The sequence below is a fragment of the Felis catus genome, chromosome B2 (genome assembly GCF_018350175.1).
Source record: "Felis catus isolate Fca126 chromosome B2, F.catus_Fca126_mat1.0, whole genome shotgun sequence".
Taxonomy (NCBI): domain Eukaryota; kingdom Metazoa; phylum Chordata; class Mammalia; order Carnivora; family Felidae; genus Felis; species Felis catus.
The window spans coordinates 40199799-40217239 of record NC_058372.1 but is presented as its reverse complement, the minus strand read 5'-3'; the positions used below and the strand labels follow the sequence as shown (position 1 = coordinate 40217239).

Sequence of the window (17441 nt, the reverse complement as noted above, 5' to 3'; positions counted from 1 at the left end):
GAGGCAGGAAACTTGCCCGCCTCCTCCTTTCGCCAGGAGGAAAAGGGGTGGAGGAGGAGGGCCAGGAGGGGGACCTGAGGGAGGCCGGTGGCTCGTCTTCCAGGCTGGGCGTGGGCTGGGCGAGGTCCCCAGCCCACCGGGCCGTGCCAACAATGGCCTGTTGTAGAAGGAGGCAGGCAGGAATGCGGCCTGGGGAGTTGGGCGGCGGGGCGGCCGCTGCGGCGGCGGGGCGGGGCCGGGTCTCAGCGGCAGCCTCTTACCTGTCCAGGTAGCTCGCATTTCCAGGCGAGCGGCGGCGCCCGCAGCACCTGTCGCCGGTGCGCGGGCCGGGAGCCCGGCGGGGGACATGGCCTGGTAGCGGCCCCTGGGGGAGACGGTGCGGAGTTCGGTCCGGGACAGGGCAGGCCGAGGGAGGGGAGGTCCTTCCCGGGGCCGCGGGGCCGCAGGCAGCATGAAAAAGAACCAGACGGTGCAGGGCACCTTCAGCAAACTCTTCGGCAAGAAGCACGCCAACCCCCCCAACACCTCCCTCTACGCCACCAACCCCCCCTGGATTTTCACCCAGGAGGCCCCGGAGGAGGGGATCCGGGACTTCGGTAAGCGGGCCCGGGGTGGTGGCCCGCGGGCCGGCAGGAGGCCCGCGCGGCGGGAAGGGCGGGAGGCGCGGCTCGGCGCGGAGGGAAGGAACACGTTGCAACCTGTGGACGGGCCGAATAGGCGCTGCCGGGAGGGGGAGGCGGCGCGGCCCGGCTGTCCTGGGAAAGGGCCGGCGGCGGGGCAGAGGTGCCGGGAAGGGGGAGACGCTTGCCTCTCGCAGCGGACGCTAGCCCCTCTTCCGAGGTGATCATCCCCTCTCATCCCCTCTCCCCCTCCCGGTGGAAGTTAGGTCTGTGTTATTGTCAGAAAGGCTTCCTAGGGTTTGTAGTGCCTACCCTCCCCTGGCAGCGCTGTAGAGTCAGAAACATACCCCCCCACCCCCCACCCCCCACCCCCCACCCCGGGCTCTGGCTGTGGGTTACCTTATCTTTGCATCTTTTTGCAATTTGCATCCCCTGTAACTGAGGGGAAACCAGTGGGATGGGGACAGGAATTGGCTTCTTGTGTATGGGCTGAGGCTCTGGGCCCAAAGAAGACCCCCCATCCCTGCTTTAGCTCACCTGCCTTCATTGTCACCCCGTTACCTCCACTGACCTTTATGGCCACTATACCACGGCCCACAGAGGAAGTTATAGCCTGGGCCCCTGCTGTTGGATTCCGCTCAGCACCCAGGTTGTCATAGCTGAGACACAAAGCACCTGGACAGGAGCAGGACAAACAAAATGTCACCTCTTCCTGGCCCAGCGGGGGTAAACAGAGCTAACCATATGCCATTTAGCCCTTTCTGAGCCTTTGCTGTAAAAAATTAGGTGCATAAGGAGCAGAGGAGAGAGATGACCTCTGATTGGAACTAGCATTTGAGCTGAGAGGGAAGGGCATCCAGCATTTTGCAGAACAAACAGCAGGAGGAGAGGCTAGAAGGGGCAGAGCGGTCTGGAGCCGCAGCTCAGGAACTTACTAACACCTCTGCAAGCCTGTGTCGCAAACACTGACCCCTTGTCAGGTGCAAGGTACCATTCTAAAGTTCTTACGTTGTTGACTTGTTGGACCCTCATCTAGGACTCCCCATCTGGTCGATGATACAGGTTTAATAATTCCTGTTTGTCAGATGGGGAGACAGAGGCACGGCCAGATTAAGTAACATGCCCAAGATCACACAGCTTCACGTGGCCGAGCCAGGATTTTGTTAAGTGTACATCTCAATGATTATTGGTAGATTTACTGAGTTGTGCAACCATCACAATTTGATTTGAGGACACTTCCGTTACCCCAAAACTTCCCTCAGGAGGCAGAGCCGATATTTGAACCCAGCTGTTGTGCTCCAGAGACCACACTCTTAGCCGGCTTGAAGAATTTATTTAGTGGGAGGTGAATTTGACTTGAGGGGCACCTGCTGGAGAACGTGTTTCCCACCATGCCTCCCCCACCACACTCCTTTTTCTAAGGGGAGACCTCAGAAATGCCTTAGACACTTCCTCTATTTTTCCCTGCACTGCTCAGGCTGCTGGTGGGGATGGGTCGTGCTGGTGAGAGAAGTGGGGGCATCATGCCCAGGCTTCACCAGCCTGGGCAGGGCTGGAGTGCAAGGGGGTGGGGGGGCAGCTCCTCCCATCCCCAGGACAGGGCAGGGCCTCCAGCTGACTCAGCCTGGTTGCACCCTGCATGTAGAGGAGTGGAAACAAACATGCCCCCAGGAGGATGGCTCCCCAGTGTTTCCGGGGGTGTTCCCCAGGGTGCTGGTGGGTGTGGCCAAGGTCCTCTTCCCTGCTGAACAGGACAAGTGCTTGGAGTTGGGACAGGAGGGGCCAGTGTTGGGGATTCCTTGATGGGATGGAGATATCAGACCTGCCCTACAGTCGTGCCTCCACCCACTCCCTGGGCCTCGGTTTTTTCTTCTGTGAAATGGGGATGATGGCCAGCCTGTCTACAGAATGGCTGCTTGACATTTGTACACGGCAGTGCTTTGAAGACCCTTAAAAAGAAAAGCCCTAAAGCAAAAACTGGCAAATTATAGCCCTGGCTGAAATCTGGCCGTTGGCCTGTTTTCATGAATAAAGTTTTATTAAAACAGCCAGTCATGCCCATCGTTTACATATTGTCTAAGGCTGCGTTCATGCTACGATGGTATTTTCTAGTAGCCTCAGCAGAGACGGTATGGCTCACAAAGCCAAAAATATTTACTAGCTGGGTCTTTACAGAAAAAAAAAAAAAGATGACACTATTACATGCTTTATTATTATCAGTTATCAGGTCATCTGACTCCGAGCACTTCCTGCCGTTGCCTCCTTTAGCTCCTCTTCCTAACACTGCCGTAGACCAGAGGAAACTGAGGCATGAAGTGGCCACCTGAAGGTCACAGAGGGCTTGGGATTCGTCTTCCATAGCATCCCTGAGTCTGTAACATTCTCTGCGATGCAGGTGGTATTCGGCCTTAGAGAGCCGGTGGAATGGAGGGGCAAAAATCAGTGTGGAGGGATGTGAGAGGATTAAGGCGTAAGTGATTGCTCTGTGACTACAGCCATGTAAAAATCTGTTGGCAGAAGGGTAGGCACGGTGCAGTGGGTAGAATGCAAACAGTCATGTGAAGGTGGTGACCGGTGTGTTTGTCTTTAAACAGTTTCCTTAATGTATATTCTAATAACTATCAGGAGAGTTTCACTTAATGCAAATGCAGTCCTAATTAAGCCTACTGCCTCCCCACCCCCACACCCCCGGGGATCCTTAAAGGACACACAATTGTTTTTTTAAGTGCCTGAGACAGCAGAGATGTGGATCTTTGCAAATTCCTTGATTAGGGTTGGACTGCAGCAGTCAGAAAGAAGGCAGTCTTAGCTCTTGGATTAATTAGCCAAGCTTCTTTATTCCCCACCCCCACCCACCCCACGCCAGGCAGCAATGGGTCACTCCACTTGCTGGAGGACTCTGTTTCTTGCTTTGTTCCTCTAAATGTAAATTGTTTTTGTGACAACCACCTAGGACACTTATTTAAAAATGCAGATTCCTCGGGGTCCTAGTCAGGCACACAAGTCAGAATTGCTGCACTAGGGCCCTGGGTCTGGATGTTTCACCAGCTGTCCGGTGATTCCTTTGTACAGGGAGACTTGAGATTTGTGGGGTTTCCTTCCCTAGATGGGGCGCGGCTATTCTCTTTCCCCTTAGGACTTTCTGCAGGTCTAAATAAATGCGTAGGGACTGTAGCCAGCTCCTTGTCAGGAGAACCCTAATGCTCCCTACTGTGGCTGCTGGTTCCGGCATCCCTCTCCTGGGGTCCCCTGACCTTGTGTCTCAGGCCAGACTAAAAGGTAGGAAGCCATGAACCCCAGGATCTGAGTACAGACTTCCTGTTGGGCCAGGCTGGCACCAGGCTCCCAAGAGCTGACCTGAGAGTTGACCTGTGCCTTGCAGGGGTGTGAAGGAGACTGTTGTTTACGCCTGTCCCCTGGAGGTGTGTGTAGTTTGCTGGCAGGTCAGTGCACACACACACACACACACACACACACACACACACGCCCATTATATAAGCTTCTCTTGTCCCTGTGGTTCAACTCCAGAAAGCCACAGTAGACCAGCTACGGGGTGCTCCTTCTCTCCCAGCCAGTGAATTGGTAACAATAACAATAATGTCACGATGATGATGATGATGATGATGATGATGATGATGATGATTAGTTATTTACTGACCTTACTTGAGGAAAAATGACACAAAGTCATTTCAGCTCAGGGCAGCTCAAATACTAAAAGCGCATCCAGTCACCTGGGACCTTGTTAAGATCAGATTCTGATGCTGTAGGTTTGGGATGGGGGGAGACTGCATTTCCAGTGAGTCCCCAGGTTTGCATACCTTACTCTGAGTAGCGTGTCCTAGCTAGGAAGCAGAGGGCTGGCCCAGGTGCCACCCCCTCCAGTCCCCAAGGCCCCTCCCTCTCTGTCCCCCGCTCCTCTACCTGTGGCTTCCTGCTCCAGCCCAGCCCAACCTTCAGCGTCCCCTCTGTCCTTGGACAAAGGCCTCTCTCTCATGCCTGGGTCAGGCCTGCTGGGGCTTGCTGGGGCAGACTGGCCTTTTCAGGTTCCTGTCATGTGGACCTGTTAATTAGCAAGGAAGGGGCCTCATTAACGTCATTTGTGGGTTACCTTTGTGGGGCCCACCTGCTGCTTCCCTGAAAGGCTGGGGGTCTTTAGTGGCCAAGGATTGGATGCTCCACCTCAGTGGGGCAGAGGAGGGGGGTCTGTTTTGGGGTTCTGGGTTATTCTGTGTCAAGGCAACAAACGCCCTCAGCTACAGCCCCACCCTTCCTAAACCTCTGGGATCAGACCCGTGCCAGTGTTCTCAGGGCCATTCGGGGGCTCCTGGCGATTTGGAGCCCCGCACCATCACCCCAGCCCTCCTCTCGTCCCTGCCAGCTCCTTTCCCTCCTCTGATTTTGGGAGGCTTCTTGCAACATAGGAGTAATGATCCTCATTTGACACGTGGGGAAACAGCCTGAGAAAGGGCTCAGAAGTCCTCAGGCAATACATAGGGCGGCTGTCGTGTGACCCCAGACTGATACCTAGGTCCATTTGTTTCTTTTAGGCGGCACTGCATTTTGAGTCTCTGGAAAAACAGGAGACCGAGGGAAAAGATGCTGGATCCCTGCATTCTTTCCCTGCTGTGCTAGCTGTGACCAGAGGGATTCTACAGTCAGGTTGCCTGGGCTTGACTCACCAGCTGTGGAACCTCAGGCAGGGACTTAGCCTCTCTGAACCTCAGTTTCCTCATCTGCAAAATGGGAATAATAAGAGTGCCTACCCCAAAGCTTGTGAATGGGAATGTAGAATCATGCCTAGCTTATAGACATTTGTATTTTTATTATTAATTTTACCTGTAGTTTGGACTTGTCTGGGATTTGGGGAAAGAGAGAAATGGTGGTCCCAAACCTCACCTCCATAGAGATCTCCAGGCAGCTTTGGGACTAAGGGAGGAAGGGCATTTTACCAGGCTTTCAACCCTGAACTCCATGAGCAAAGAAATGCCAAAGAGCCAGTGAGAGGCTGCTCCTCTGGGCAAGAATGGAAGAAAGCGAGGCCTGGCAGGGAGGCAGGAGCTGTGCCCAGCCCGCGCTGGCCACCCCGCCTCCACCCCACTGCGCGGGCACGCGCACGCGCACACACATGCACACACACGAAGAGAACCAGTTTGGGGAGAGGCAGCAAGCCATGCGAATGTAAAGCCCTGCATCATTTGTGCCCCGAGCCCAGCGCTACAAGTCAGGCACCTTGTTTGGGTCCAGGCATCACTGATGATTCTGTGACCCTGAGCCAGCCCCGCCCTCTCTGGGTCTTCCATATGCAAAGAGCAGCCCCAAATGTCTGGACTCAGAATTCTCTTCAACAAGAGAGCAAAGGGCCACCCTCCCCGTGGCTGTCACCCATGGATACAGGTTATTTACCCTTAATTTGCCAGTGACACACCCTGATTCAAGCTCAGAGCCAAACCCTTGGTAGAGCCAGCTAAGGTGGGGCAGAGGGAGTGCCGTGATGCTAATAGTGATGATGATGATGATGATGATGGTGATGATGGTGATGATGATGGTGATGGTGATAGGCAGCCCTCCCAGTTACTGAGCAGAAACGATCTGCTAGGCGCTGTGCTAACCTGTTACACAGTTTATCTGTCATTCAGCCTTACCCCAGCCCACCCGGCAGGGATCATCGCTCACATTTACAGACATGAGGAAGCGGCCTCGGGAGATCTAGCGACATGCCCAGGGCCCCACAGTTAATAAGGGACGGAGCAGGGACTGAGTCACGTTCATCTGGGCACTAAACCCCCAGCCTGGACCCCACACCATCCTGCCTCCCCCTCCCGGCTGAGGAGCTGTGGCCTGCCTGGGTGTCTCCTTGCTTTGCCTTGGCCTTCTCAGAGCCCAGGCAGCCTCAGCCTCCATGTAAATACCCCTGGGCCCAATGGCAGCGTCAGGTTCTTGGGGGGGGGGGCGTGGAGAAGGGGAGCTGCCGTCCCCGGGTTGATGTCTGAGGGGAAGTCTTCCTGCTGAAACAGGTGTGGCCACCCAGAGTTATTTTTGAACCAGGTTTTTGGATATTAGGTGGTATTTATGTGAACTCAAATCCTCGAGGAAGTGTAAATGAAAAGCTGCCTTTGTTTCCTGTCAATCTGTGAGAGAGAAATGTAACCAAACGCAAAGGGATCCCGTGTCCAATCTTCTTAGAGGCTTTCATTTGGAGGGAAGCTGGGACTGTTTTCATGATGAAGTCTGGGTACATGGAGGCAGATCGGAATTTCCTCCTTTATCACTTGGTACTCTTTAGAGGAGTTTGCCAAACACAGAGGCTTGTTTGTATCTTGACAGGGCTGTAGTCCACCTGGGGCTCAGGCTCTGCTCAGAGCCTGCTCCCAGGGTCTCCCAAGGCTTCCTGGCTGCTGGAATTGCTCCTGGGGTTTCCTGAAAGTGCCCCCTTTCTCTGGAAGCTTCTGGGTCTGTGGTGGTTCTCTCCACTTTCCTGCCTTCTGAGTCCCACGGGGACTCAGGTGTATCTCTGGGCTGTGACCTCCGCGATCCCCAAAGACTCTTCCAGTGGGTAAGGGATCGAGTAAAAAGACAGACAGAGGGAATTTCCAGGTTTCAGGGTGGACAAGACCCTAGGGTAGCATCTTTTCTCATTGAGCAGTCTCATTGTGTCTTCAGAGAGCACGTCGTCCACCCTCCTCTTTCTCACTCCCTTCACCTCCTCACTTTCCCTTCCTGCTTCAAGAGGTGGCCTGGCCCTCCTTTATCCTGTCAGTTGATGAGGGGGCTGCTTCTCAGGAAAGCCCATTCTAGCATCACCGATACTGTGATTAGAGCCGAGTTCATTTACTTCAGAGGAAAGTCCCCAAAGTTGGACTCAATTGTCCTTCTGTTTAGTTTGGACCTTGACCTTGAGGTTCGGAAAGCCCTAGCCCTGACTTTGAACTCGTGGAGGGCCTAGCTCATGGTGGTGGCCACTCTTGCTTCACCTGCTGGTGGGCCTTTACCAGTCAGGAACGGAGCCCAGGTATGAGGGCCCCAGGGAAAGTCTGTCAGATTCTAGCCACATCTCTCTCTTTTTTTTCTTAAAACAACATAAATTTATTATCTTAAGTTCTGTCGTCAGAAGTCTGACGGTGGTCTCACTGGGCTAACATTAAAGTGCCCACAAGACTCTTCCTTCCTGGAGGTTGTAGAGGAAAACCTGTTTTCTCAGCTTCCCCAGCTTCTAGAGGCCGCCTGCCTTCCTTGGCTCGCGGCCCCTTCCATCTTCAAAGCCAGCAATGGCCAGTGGAGTCTTTCTCACATCACACCGCACTGACTCTGCTTCGGTCACCACATGTCCTGCCCTGACCTCAGGCACACTTCTTAGAGCTGGGGAATCCAACTGGATTTCCAAGAGGTGCCCCAGTCTGGCACTTGCCTCCAGCCCGCCTTGTGAAAACAACCACAGACCAAGACAACAGTGCCTCCCAGTCAGGGCTGAGTCATGGAATCTATGAGGTAGTTAGAGCCGTGGAATCTGCGAGGTGGTTAGGGTGTCTGCGCCAGAGTCCGCGTGGGGGTCAGATTCGGCTCGGCCCTGGCCTGCGCATGGCCGGGGGCAAACTCCTTCACCCCCAGAGCCGCTCCAGGGCTCCAGCCAAGCCTCCCTTACCCTCAGATAGCCCCGTGCCCCTCACAGCCCGTCCTCCCATCCACACCCTGTACACGCAGGATTAGGATTCCCTGCTCTGCAAGCAGTGCCTGTAATGGTTCGGAGATCAGCCCTGGAACAGAAACCCCCGCTTCACCACTTACTCTGAGACTTTGGGCAAGTGATTAGACCTCTCTGTGCCCTAGTTTCCTCATCTGTAAAATGGGGATGATGATTACCAATTGCACGGAACTATTTTTAAAATTAAGTGAATTAATGGTGAGCAAGATGCTCAGAACCGTGCCTGGCCCATTAAAATTGCTCTGTAAGGGGCTCCTGGGTGGCTCCGTTGGTGAAGCATCCGACCCTTGGTTTCAGCTCAGACCATCATCTTATGGCTTGTGGGTTTGGGCCCCGTGTTGGGCTCCTCGCAGAGCCTGCTTGGGATTCTCTGTCGCCCTGTCTCTCTGCCCTTCCCCTGGTCGTCCTCTCTCTCTCTCTCTCTCTCTCTCTCTCTCTCTCTCTCTCTCTCTCCATCTCTCTCTCTTTCAAAAATAAACATTAAAAAAAATGAAATTGCTCAATAAGTTTTATCTAGTATTATATTATTACGACTATTACAGTGATCTTGCCAGGTTGCTCCCCTTCTAAAGCTCCCGGGCACACAAGAACACTAGCCACCGATATCCTGATAATTCAGCTGTAGCGAGGAGGCTGCATAGATCCCAACACGAGTGCAGAGATGAAATGATTAGAAAAAGGTCAGCCTGTGAGATGCCTCTCCCACTATCCCTGTGTTAACCCCACCCCACCCCTAGTCCTATTAAGAGCCCAGCAGCCATATCACACACGTGGAATTTAGAACTTTGGTGTCCACACAGCACTATCTAGGGAATGTCCCAGGAGATCCTAGTGTCAACACACAGACTCTCGGAAGCCAGAGAGAATCAGGCGGGCTTTAGTGGGAGCTATTGAGTTTTCCCATTATCTCTACTTCTCTGGTTTCTGACTGGGCCAAACCTGCACTCTTATCCCTCCTCTCTTCTTCCCCCACCTGCTCCCTGGGAGCTTCATCTCTGGTCTCAGATGTGGAGTCTGGGAGGGAATAGACAGCCGTGTCTGCCTGGAGGGTGTGGGGCAGGGCACTGCTGGGAACTGCAGTTTCTGGGACATGCGGGGCACACAGCACAGAGAACTCACCATTTAGGCCCCTGTTGAGAGGTGGAGAATCCTGAAATCACCAGCCACTCTCTGCCTGATAGGGCGGCACCCCAAGGGCTCTGTGTCAAGTTCCTGTGACATTCTCAGAGCCTTTATGTCACATTCAAAACCCAGATCCTCACACAGAGACAGGGCTGTGGCTGTAGGTGTTGGAATTTGGGGTGAATGTATTCTGATCTCGGGCCCCCCCTGAGAAGCCCAGTCTTTCTTGAATAAATCTTTTGGCCTTCTTGCAATTTTTGCCCCTGAAGTCAAGTGCAAAGGGAAAAGTAATCACAATTTGTTCAATGTTCCAGTTCTAGGATTCTGGTTACTCAGGATTTTGACCTTTCTTCTCTTTCCCCTTTGGCTGTAAGAGGAACAGAAAGTCCCTCGTGCCCCCTTAAATGGGCGAAAGCCTTCCTTGCTCATGACCGACAGAGTCGGGCATCCACAGGGACCCCTGCTTCTCGGAGGTGACAGTGTGAACCTGGGGTAGGCTGTGAAATCCTTTTCTTTCTTTTTTTTCTTTTTTTTTTTTTATTTTTTTTTTTAACATTTTTATTTATTTTTGAGACAGAGAGAGACAGAGCATGAATGGGGGAGGGGCAGAGAGAGAAGGAGACACAGAATCGGAAGCAGGCTCCAGGCTGTGAGCCATCAGCCCAGAGCCCGACGCGGGGCTCGAACTCACGGACCGTGAGATCGTGACCTGAGCTGAAGTCGGACGCTCAACCAACTGAGCCACCCAGGCGCGCCTGTGAAATCCTTTTCAATGAGCATTAAGGGTCATGAGGAAGATTGGTTGAGAAAATATGCATGGCTTCTCACACCCTCCCCACTGCTACAGAAACAGCCCAGAACACAGACCCAGGAACCAGAGGAAGAGAAAGGCCTTTGCAGCGTCTTCCTACAGGGGAAGGGACCCTGTCTGTTGAGCACTTACTATGTGTTGACCACACTGACTGCTCATAACAGTCTTATAAGGTTGGCACTAACATCACTCCCATTGTACAGATAGGAAATCTAAGGCCCAGAGAGCTTAAACAACACCGCCAGAGAGTGGCTGAGCTGGGGATTTGTACTAGGTCACATGGGCCCTACTGTCTTTCTGCCCTGCCCTCGACGGTAAAACAAATGGAACGATGGTCACACCGCAGATGGTTTGGGGGGGGGGGGGGGCGCTAAGGAAATCTTGTGTTAGAGGAACCCAGAAGGTGGGCCCCAGCACCCCAGTCCAGAAGGTGCTGGGGCCACTGGGGACAGCAGGTGACCTCGCCTGCTCTGCTGGTTCCAGATTAGAAGTTCAAACACTTGACAGGATCTTGTTATGTAAGAGGTGCTGAGCTGAGTCAGATGGGCCAAATGCAGAGCCTGGCTCTCCTCCCTCGGAACTGCGGGGCGGGCTGACTCAGTTGTCCCACATGCCTTTGATCTCCAGCTCACGGCCTCCTGCACTTGTCTCCTCCAGGTGGGATCTATTATGGAGATAATCGGTTTGACTCTGTGAGTGAGTCAGGCACAGCCACGCTGAAAGCTCGGCCAAGAGTTCGGCCCCTGCTGACCTTCCTTCCACTTGTGAGTACGGTTCTGCACTGGGGTGTGGGGGTCTGCTCTGGACGGGCCACAGAGGAGGCAGCCCCACCTGCCCTAGCCCAAGGGGACATCAGCCTCACCCTCTGTCCATTCGCTTCCTTCCTGCTGCCAACCAGGGTGGCTTCTGGGAGGAGGCGTGGCTGAGACTCATAGCAGGAAGGCTGAGATTGGGGCGGTGGGTCTGCTCCTCCGTGTTGAAACCCAAGGAGAGGTTACGGGGACCTTGTGTGCAGTGGCAATGCAGAGATGGGTGCCTCTAGCCAAGCAGGATTCGTATTCATGCTCTGCATCGACCACTGCCTGCTCCATGCCAGGCCTTGCATTGGACGGAGGCACACAGAGGTGACTGAGCCAGCTCTCAGGGAAGGACAAGAATGAGTAAACATTGTTGGAACATAGGTCAGAGAACAGGCAGCCAATCCAGCCACAGGTGGTCGGGAGGACTTCCTGGAAGAGGTAACACCTGAGCTGTCTTAAAGGACAAATAGCAGTGACCCTTGGGAGAAGGGCATCGGGGACAGAATTGTTTGTGGGTCTGCAATCACAGGAAACCAAAAACTCCCTTCTGGAGCCGTGGTTGGGCTCTTTTTTTTTTTTTTTCCTTTTTTCCCAAGAGAGATAGATTCAAAATAACTGCTGACTGGTTCTATTTACTGTGATACAAGTTCCTGGGTTTTCTGAGATAGTATAGACCAGCACTGTCCAATAGAAATATAACGCAAGCCCCATATGTCATTTAAATTTTTCTAGTAACTGGGGCACCTGAGTGGCTCAGTAGGTTAAGCGTCCGACTTTGGCTTGGGTCATGATCTCATGGTTCATGAGTTCGAGCCCCGCATTGGGCTCTGGCCTGATAGCTCAGAGCCTGGAGCCTGCTTCGGATTCTGTGTCTCCCTCTGTCTGCCCCTCCACTGCTTGCACTCTGTCTCTCGCATTGTCTTGAAAATAAATAAGTGTGAAAAAAAAATTTAATAAGGTTTAAAAAAATAAATGAATAAATAAATAAAATAAAAAATCAAATGTTCTAGTAACTGCACTGAAAGTAAAAAGAAATAGGCAAGATTAGGGGCGCCTGGGTGGCTCAGTCAGTTAAGCATCCAACTTCGGCTCAGGTCACGATAACACGGTTCGTGAGTTCAAGCCCCGTGTCGGGCTCTATGCTGACAGCTCGGAGCCTGGAGCCTGCTTCAGATTCTGTGCCTCCTTCTCTCTCTGCTCCTCCCCTGCTCATGCTCAGTTTCTCTCTCTCTCTCAAAAATAAATAAACATTGAAAAAAACTTTTAAAAAGAAATAGGCAAGATTAATTTTAATAATATATTTAACTTAATCCGATATATTCAAAAGATTGTCATGTCAACATTTAATTGGTGTTAACAAATATTACTGAGATGTTTTACATTCATTTTTTCATACTAAGTCTTTGCACTGATGTACTACACTTAGAACATGGGGAGCCTGGGTGGCTCGGTCAGTTAAGCCATCACTCTTGGTTTCAGCTCAGGGCATGATCTCACAGTTTGTGAGTTCGAGCCCCAAGTCAGGCTCTTCACTGTCAGTGTCGAACCTGCTTGCGATTCCTGCCCCCCCACTCCCCCCCACACACACCCCCGTCTCTCTCTCTGCCCCTCTCTGGCTCAGGCTCACTCTCTCTCTCTCAAAATGAATAAATAAACAACAACAACAAAAAAGAATATATGCATCCCACTTCTGACTAGTGACATTTCACTGGGGCCAGTGGCTACTGTATTGGACTGTAGTATAGTGGCCCAGGTCTAGAGCCTTAACAGCCCCATGAATTCCAGGTTGGCTCCTGTCCGTCAGGACTGGTTCCTGGTTGGGGCAACATTATCACTGCAGGCCATGAGGATTCGTGCCACGGAGACTAACAAGGCAACTGATCGCTAACACTTCCTGGCCAACTACCTCCCTCTCCATCACCTGATTTTTTTGGTTTGTCCAACCTTACCAACCCGACCCTGAGATTTTAGGTGGGAGAGACCGAGTCTTACATCCTCCTTGCGGCAACCCCAAGGCCTGTATGTGGAGGGCTGACTCACAGGCCTCTGGGAATACAACTTTAGGTAATTTATTTTCTGCAACTTGTGGACGTTATAGGCAAATATAGGATGTACAACACCACCGACAAAAAGGTATAAAGCAAATGAGTCAGCCCCTATGTTTCTAGAGATGCATAAAACTGTCTACAGGGGTCATTGCCCCCATAAATGCAGATGAAATAATTTTGAGATCTTCCGTTGCTGATGGTGAATTAGATCCTCTCCCCTCACCCACCCCCAAGACACAGACCCACCCATACCCGTTCTGGTTGTTAAAATACTGAAAGAAATGACTGTTGCCCATGAGGGGCTCCAGCCACTGAAGGGTTATAGTAAATGATGCACAGTGAGTTTGTTCTGATTGGCCGAAAGCCTCTACCCGACACACCCACTTCCGGTCCTTCAGTAATAAGGGCGTGTCCCAGCCGTTCTGCCCGCCTCTCTTCTGGTTTGGGCCCTCCAAGGCGTGCCCGGGGGACTGCAGCAGACCTCCGGCTGAGCCGAAGGCTGGGGGGCATGGGGGGAGCTGATGGAGGGCAGGGGGAGGGGGAAACACTGGAGTGGGCTTGGCTGGCTGGTCAGGCCTGGAGATCCAAGACCGTTTTCTGGGGCCCAGTCCTCCAGGCCAGGCTCTAAGCCAATCAGGAGACGGGGTGGGGGGCTTCTCCCCAGCAAATCCACAGCCCCTAGCTGGTGAGGGCAAGAGAACGAAAGTCCTGATGAGTTGACGACAGAAACTCATCGGGTCCACACCAGCCTCATTTCACAGAGGCAGGAATTCAACCCTAAAAGGGGAAGTTCACCCCTTGCCTTCGGTGCCAGCTGAACAGGCAAAGGCAGGGGAAGCAGCTTGCGAGGTCCCACCCAGGGGTATGACCATGTGATCGGGGCTAACACCCCTCGCCCCCCCCCCCCCCCCCCCCAGCACTTACGGTGTCTCGGGCACCATTTCAAGTGTCTCCAGTGTGTTAACAGAGTCGACAGAGCCACCCCGTCAGGAAGGCGCTGTTGTTAATTCCCATTTTACAGATGGGGAAATTGGAGCACAGAACGGGAAAGTAACTTGCTTAGGGTCACACAGCTCATGAGCGGCAATGCTGGGATCTGGAGCCCCACAGCCAGGCTCCAGGATCCAAGTTCTATTCAGGCCCTCCTATTCTGCCCTCCACCCACAATCTAGAAGCTTTTTTCTTCCCTCCCAGCGCCAGCCTGCAGGCCACCTGCATCTCCCCCGCCTGCCTCTCTGAACCCCTGTCCAGCATCTGGGGCCTGCTGGACACCAGGGTCTCTTGCCTCTTTGGGGTCATAGACTCCTTTGAGGCCTTGATGAGTCTGTGGACCACATAAGTGCAATTTTGCTTACAATTTCAGCAGAGGCCCCTCTGGGGCCCCCAGAAGGCCCCCAGTGATGAACCTCTAGATTAGGAACCCTTAGCCTGATGGCTCATATCCTGGGGACATCCCTGTGCTCCTGATCCAGGTCACAAGATAACAGAGCAGCCTCAACCTCGTCTTTCATCATCTGCTCCTGGATGCAGGGGCACCCAACTCCTCTCCCTTAGGCTCTGGACACGGTCGTTTGCTTTCTTCCAGCTGGGACAGGAGGCTGTGAGAATGAGAACCAGGAGGATGAGGTCCTCGTGGGTGTGGGTTCACACACAGATACACACGTGTGCACAGCCCGCCCCCACAGCCCCACCAAGTCAAGGTGGGTGGGGAGCTGGGCCGGTGCCCAAGCCCTGCCTGACACTGTCCCGGCCAGGCGGGCCTCACCACTCCCCAGCTTCCCTTCCCATACTCAGAGGACACCTCCTAGGCCAGGCTACCCCGGGGCAGGGGAGGCACAAGTCAGCAGTGGCCAAGAAACCAGGTAACAGGCCCAGCAAGGCCCACGCTCTTCCTGGCGTTTCCTCACTCTGCTTGAGACGGAGGGGCAGAGAACTAAGGAATACTTTCGCAGGCAGCTGGTAGCCAAAAGCCAGTTATGAAAAGCACCTCTGGATCCCTTGGTGACTGGGATGGGACCCAACTGATCCTCGAGTAGCTGGCACTGGTCTGGCTCTGCCGCTGGGCTGCAGGAAAGGCCGAGACCTTCCTCTTTTTTTTTTTTAATTTTTTTTTCAACGTTTTTTATTTATTTTTTGGGACAGAGAGAGACAGAGCATGAAAGGGGGAGGGTCAGAGAGAGAGGGAGACACAGAACTGGAAACAGGCTCCAGGCTCTGAGCCATCAGCCCAGAGCCCGACGCGGGGCTCGAACTCACGGACCGCAAGATCGTGACCTGGCTGAAGTCGGACGCTTAACCGACTGTGCCACCCAGGCGCCCCATGAGACCTTCCTCTTCCTGAGCCTCTGGCTCCTCCCCCATCAATGGGGGTTATACCACGTGGTCCTTCGGGGTCTCCCCAGCTGTGACTTTCTGTGTTAAAATAACTCCTAATGGTGATGCAGGAGGCCCCCCGCAAGAAGCCAGGCCCCTCACAACACATGGACCACTGCTTGAGCTCTGTTTCCACTGCTGAAAAGTGGGTGTTCCAGCCACCCTGCTTCCTGCTCTGAGAGCCCTGAGATGTGGGTCAGTATCACCAAGCTTCAGGGGCGCCTGGGTGGCTCAGTCGGTTAAGTGTCCGACTTCTGCTCAGGTCATGATCTCGTGGCTCGTTTGTTCTAGCCCCGCATTGGGCTCTGTGCTGACAGTGTGGAGCCTGCCTGGGATTCTCTCTCTCTCCCTCTCTCTCTCCCCCTTCCCCATCTGTGCTCGCTCACTCCCTCTCTCTCAAAATAAATAAACTTAAAAAAAAAAAATCACCAAACCCCAGAAGTGGGGAGGACCCTGGCACTCATCAGAATGAGAAAACCTGGGGTGCCTGGGTGGCTCAGTCAGTTGAGTGCCCGACTTCAGCTCAGGTCACGATCTCGTGTTTGTGGGTTCAAGCCCTGCATCAGGGTCTGTGCTGAAAGCTCAGAACCTAGAGCCTGCTTTGGATTCTGTGTCTCCCTCTCTCTCTGCGCCTCCTGTGATCATGCTCTGTCTTTAAAAAAATAATAACAAATAAAATAAAATAATAACAAATAAAATAAAATAAAATAAATAAAATAAAATAAAATAAAATAAAATAAAATAAAATAAAGAATGAGAAAACTGAGGCCTGGGATAGGGAGGGACCTGCCCAGGTTACACAGCTCAGTAGAGGCAGAAACGAAACCTGAGCCTTGGTTTCCTCCCAATCCAGTCCTGTCCATGCCACCATGGGCCTGGGCTGAGTGGAGGAAGGATCCTTTGTCTCCACTTACTGCTACCCCTGAGGGGAGGCTGGACCCAAGACTCAAGCCAGAACTTGCCCAAGCTTTCCAGAGCTGAGCTGATCGAACAGCCAGTAGTGAGAAGCTTGTACTTCTCTCTGGGGCTCCCTCTTGCCCTCCCCTAGTCTGAATCAAACCATCTCCAGGGTGACGCATATGAGGAATTAAAAATTAAATGTCAGTGTGGCAAATATAGGGAAACTGGCTGGACAGGTCCCCAGGGGTGCCCCAGGCGGTGAGAGCTTCCTGGGTCACTCCACCCTGTGAGTCAGGCAGGCCTGGCTGTGCCTGGGGAGGTGTCAGGCTGGGCTCAGGGGAAGAAGCTCTACCCGCTCTGGGTCCCTCCCCCCTCTTCCCCTGCTCCTGGAAGCTCAGAGTCCGCTGGATTTCTGCTTTCCACTCTGCCCCCCTTTCAGAACTCAAGGCCCAGGCTCCCTTTGGGGTTGGGGCTTGAGCTCCTTGGGGTGAGCCTGGCAGGGCAGTCATGATTGGTTTGGGCTGATTCATGTGGCTGACGTTAGCTGGAAGGGTTTCGAGGTGAGGGGCGACTATTTGGGTGGGGGTACAGGATGGAGTACGCATGGAGCCTCCCACGCCCATGGGAGCCCACTGCCTCCTCTACCCACCTGGCTCCTTCCCTCACAGTGAGGGCCTCGCCCTGAACCTTTCCACCCCCCTCCTCCCCACAGACAGCACCCCCTTGGCCACTTTATGGGCTCAGGGATATGCGTAGCCCCCACTTGGGCCGCACTCAGGAGGACTAACTGGGGAGGAAGCCTAGAAGTGGACTCGGGGCCGTTTAAATGGGCATGGGGGCGTGTCTAGGGGCCTTTGTGCCTGGAGCAAGGTCAAGACGGGGGTGGTATGGGCTCCAAGGGCATGTCCGCCTGATCCCATGGACTCTTCTCCCTGTAGAGAACCAAAGCAGGGTCCCCACAGCACAGAGTCTAGGGGCAGGGCCCTGCGTCCAAGAGCAGTTTGGGATAGCCGGTAGGCTCAGAGAAACATGACCTCGTTAGTAGAGATTCTTCTCTGACCCCCAGGA

At 53.5% G+C, this 17441-nt stretch overlaps 1 protein-coding gene across 1 annotated transcript in view; it reads left to right on the top strand.

Moving 5' to 3' along the window:
* The first annotated feature begins 260 nt into the window (after nt 1–260).
* CB2H6orf132 (chromosome B2 C6orf132 homolog) overlaps nt 261–17441 on the top strand; it is a 34241-nt gene continuing 17060 nt past the window's right edge. The window contains 2 exon segments of the mRNA XM_045057551.1: nt 261–596; nt 10910–11016. Coding sequence (XP_044913486.1) covers nt 452–596; nt 10910–11016 — 252 coding nt within the window. The 5' untranslated portion in view covers nt 261–451.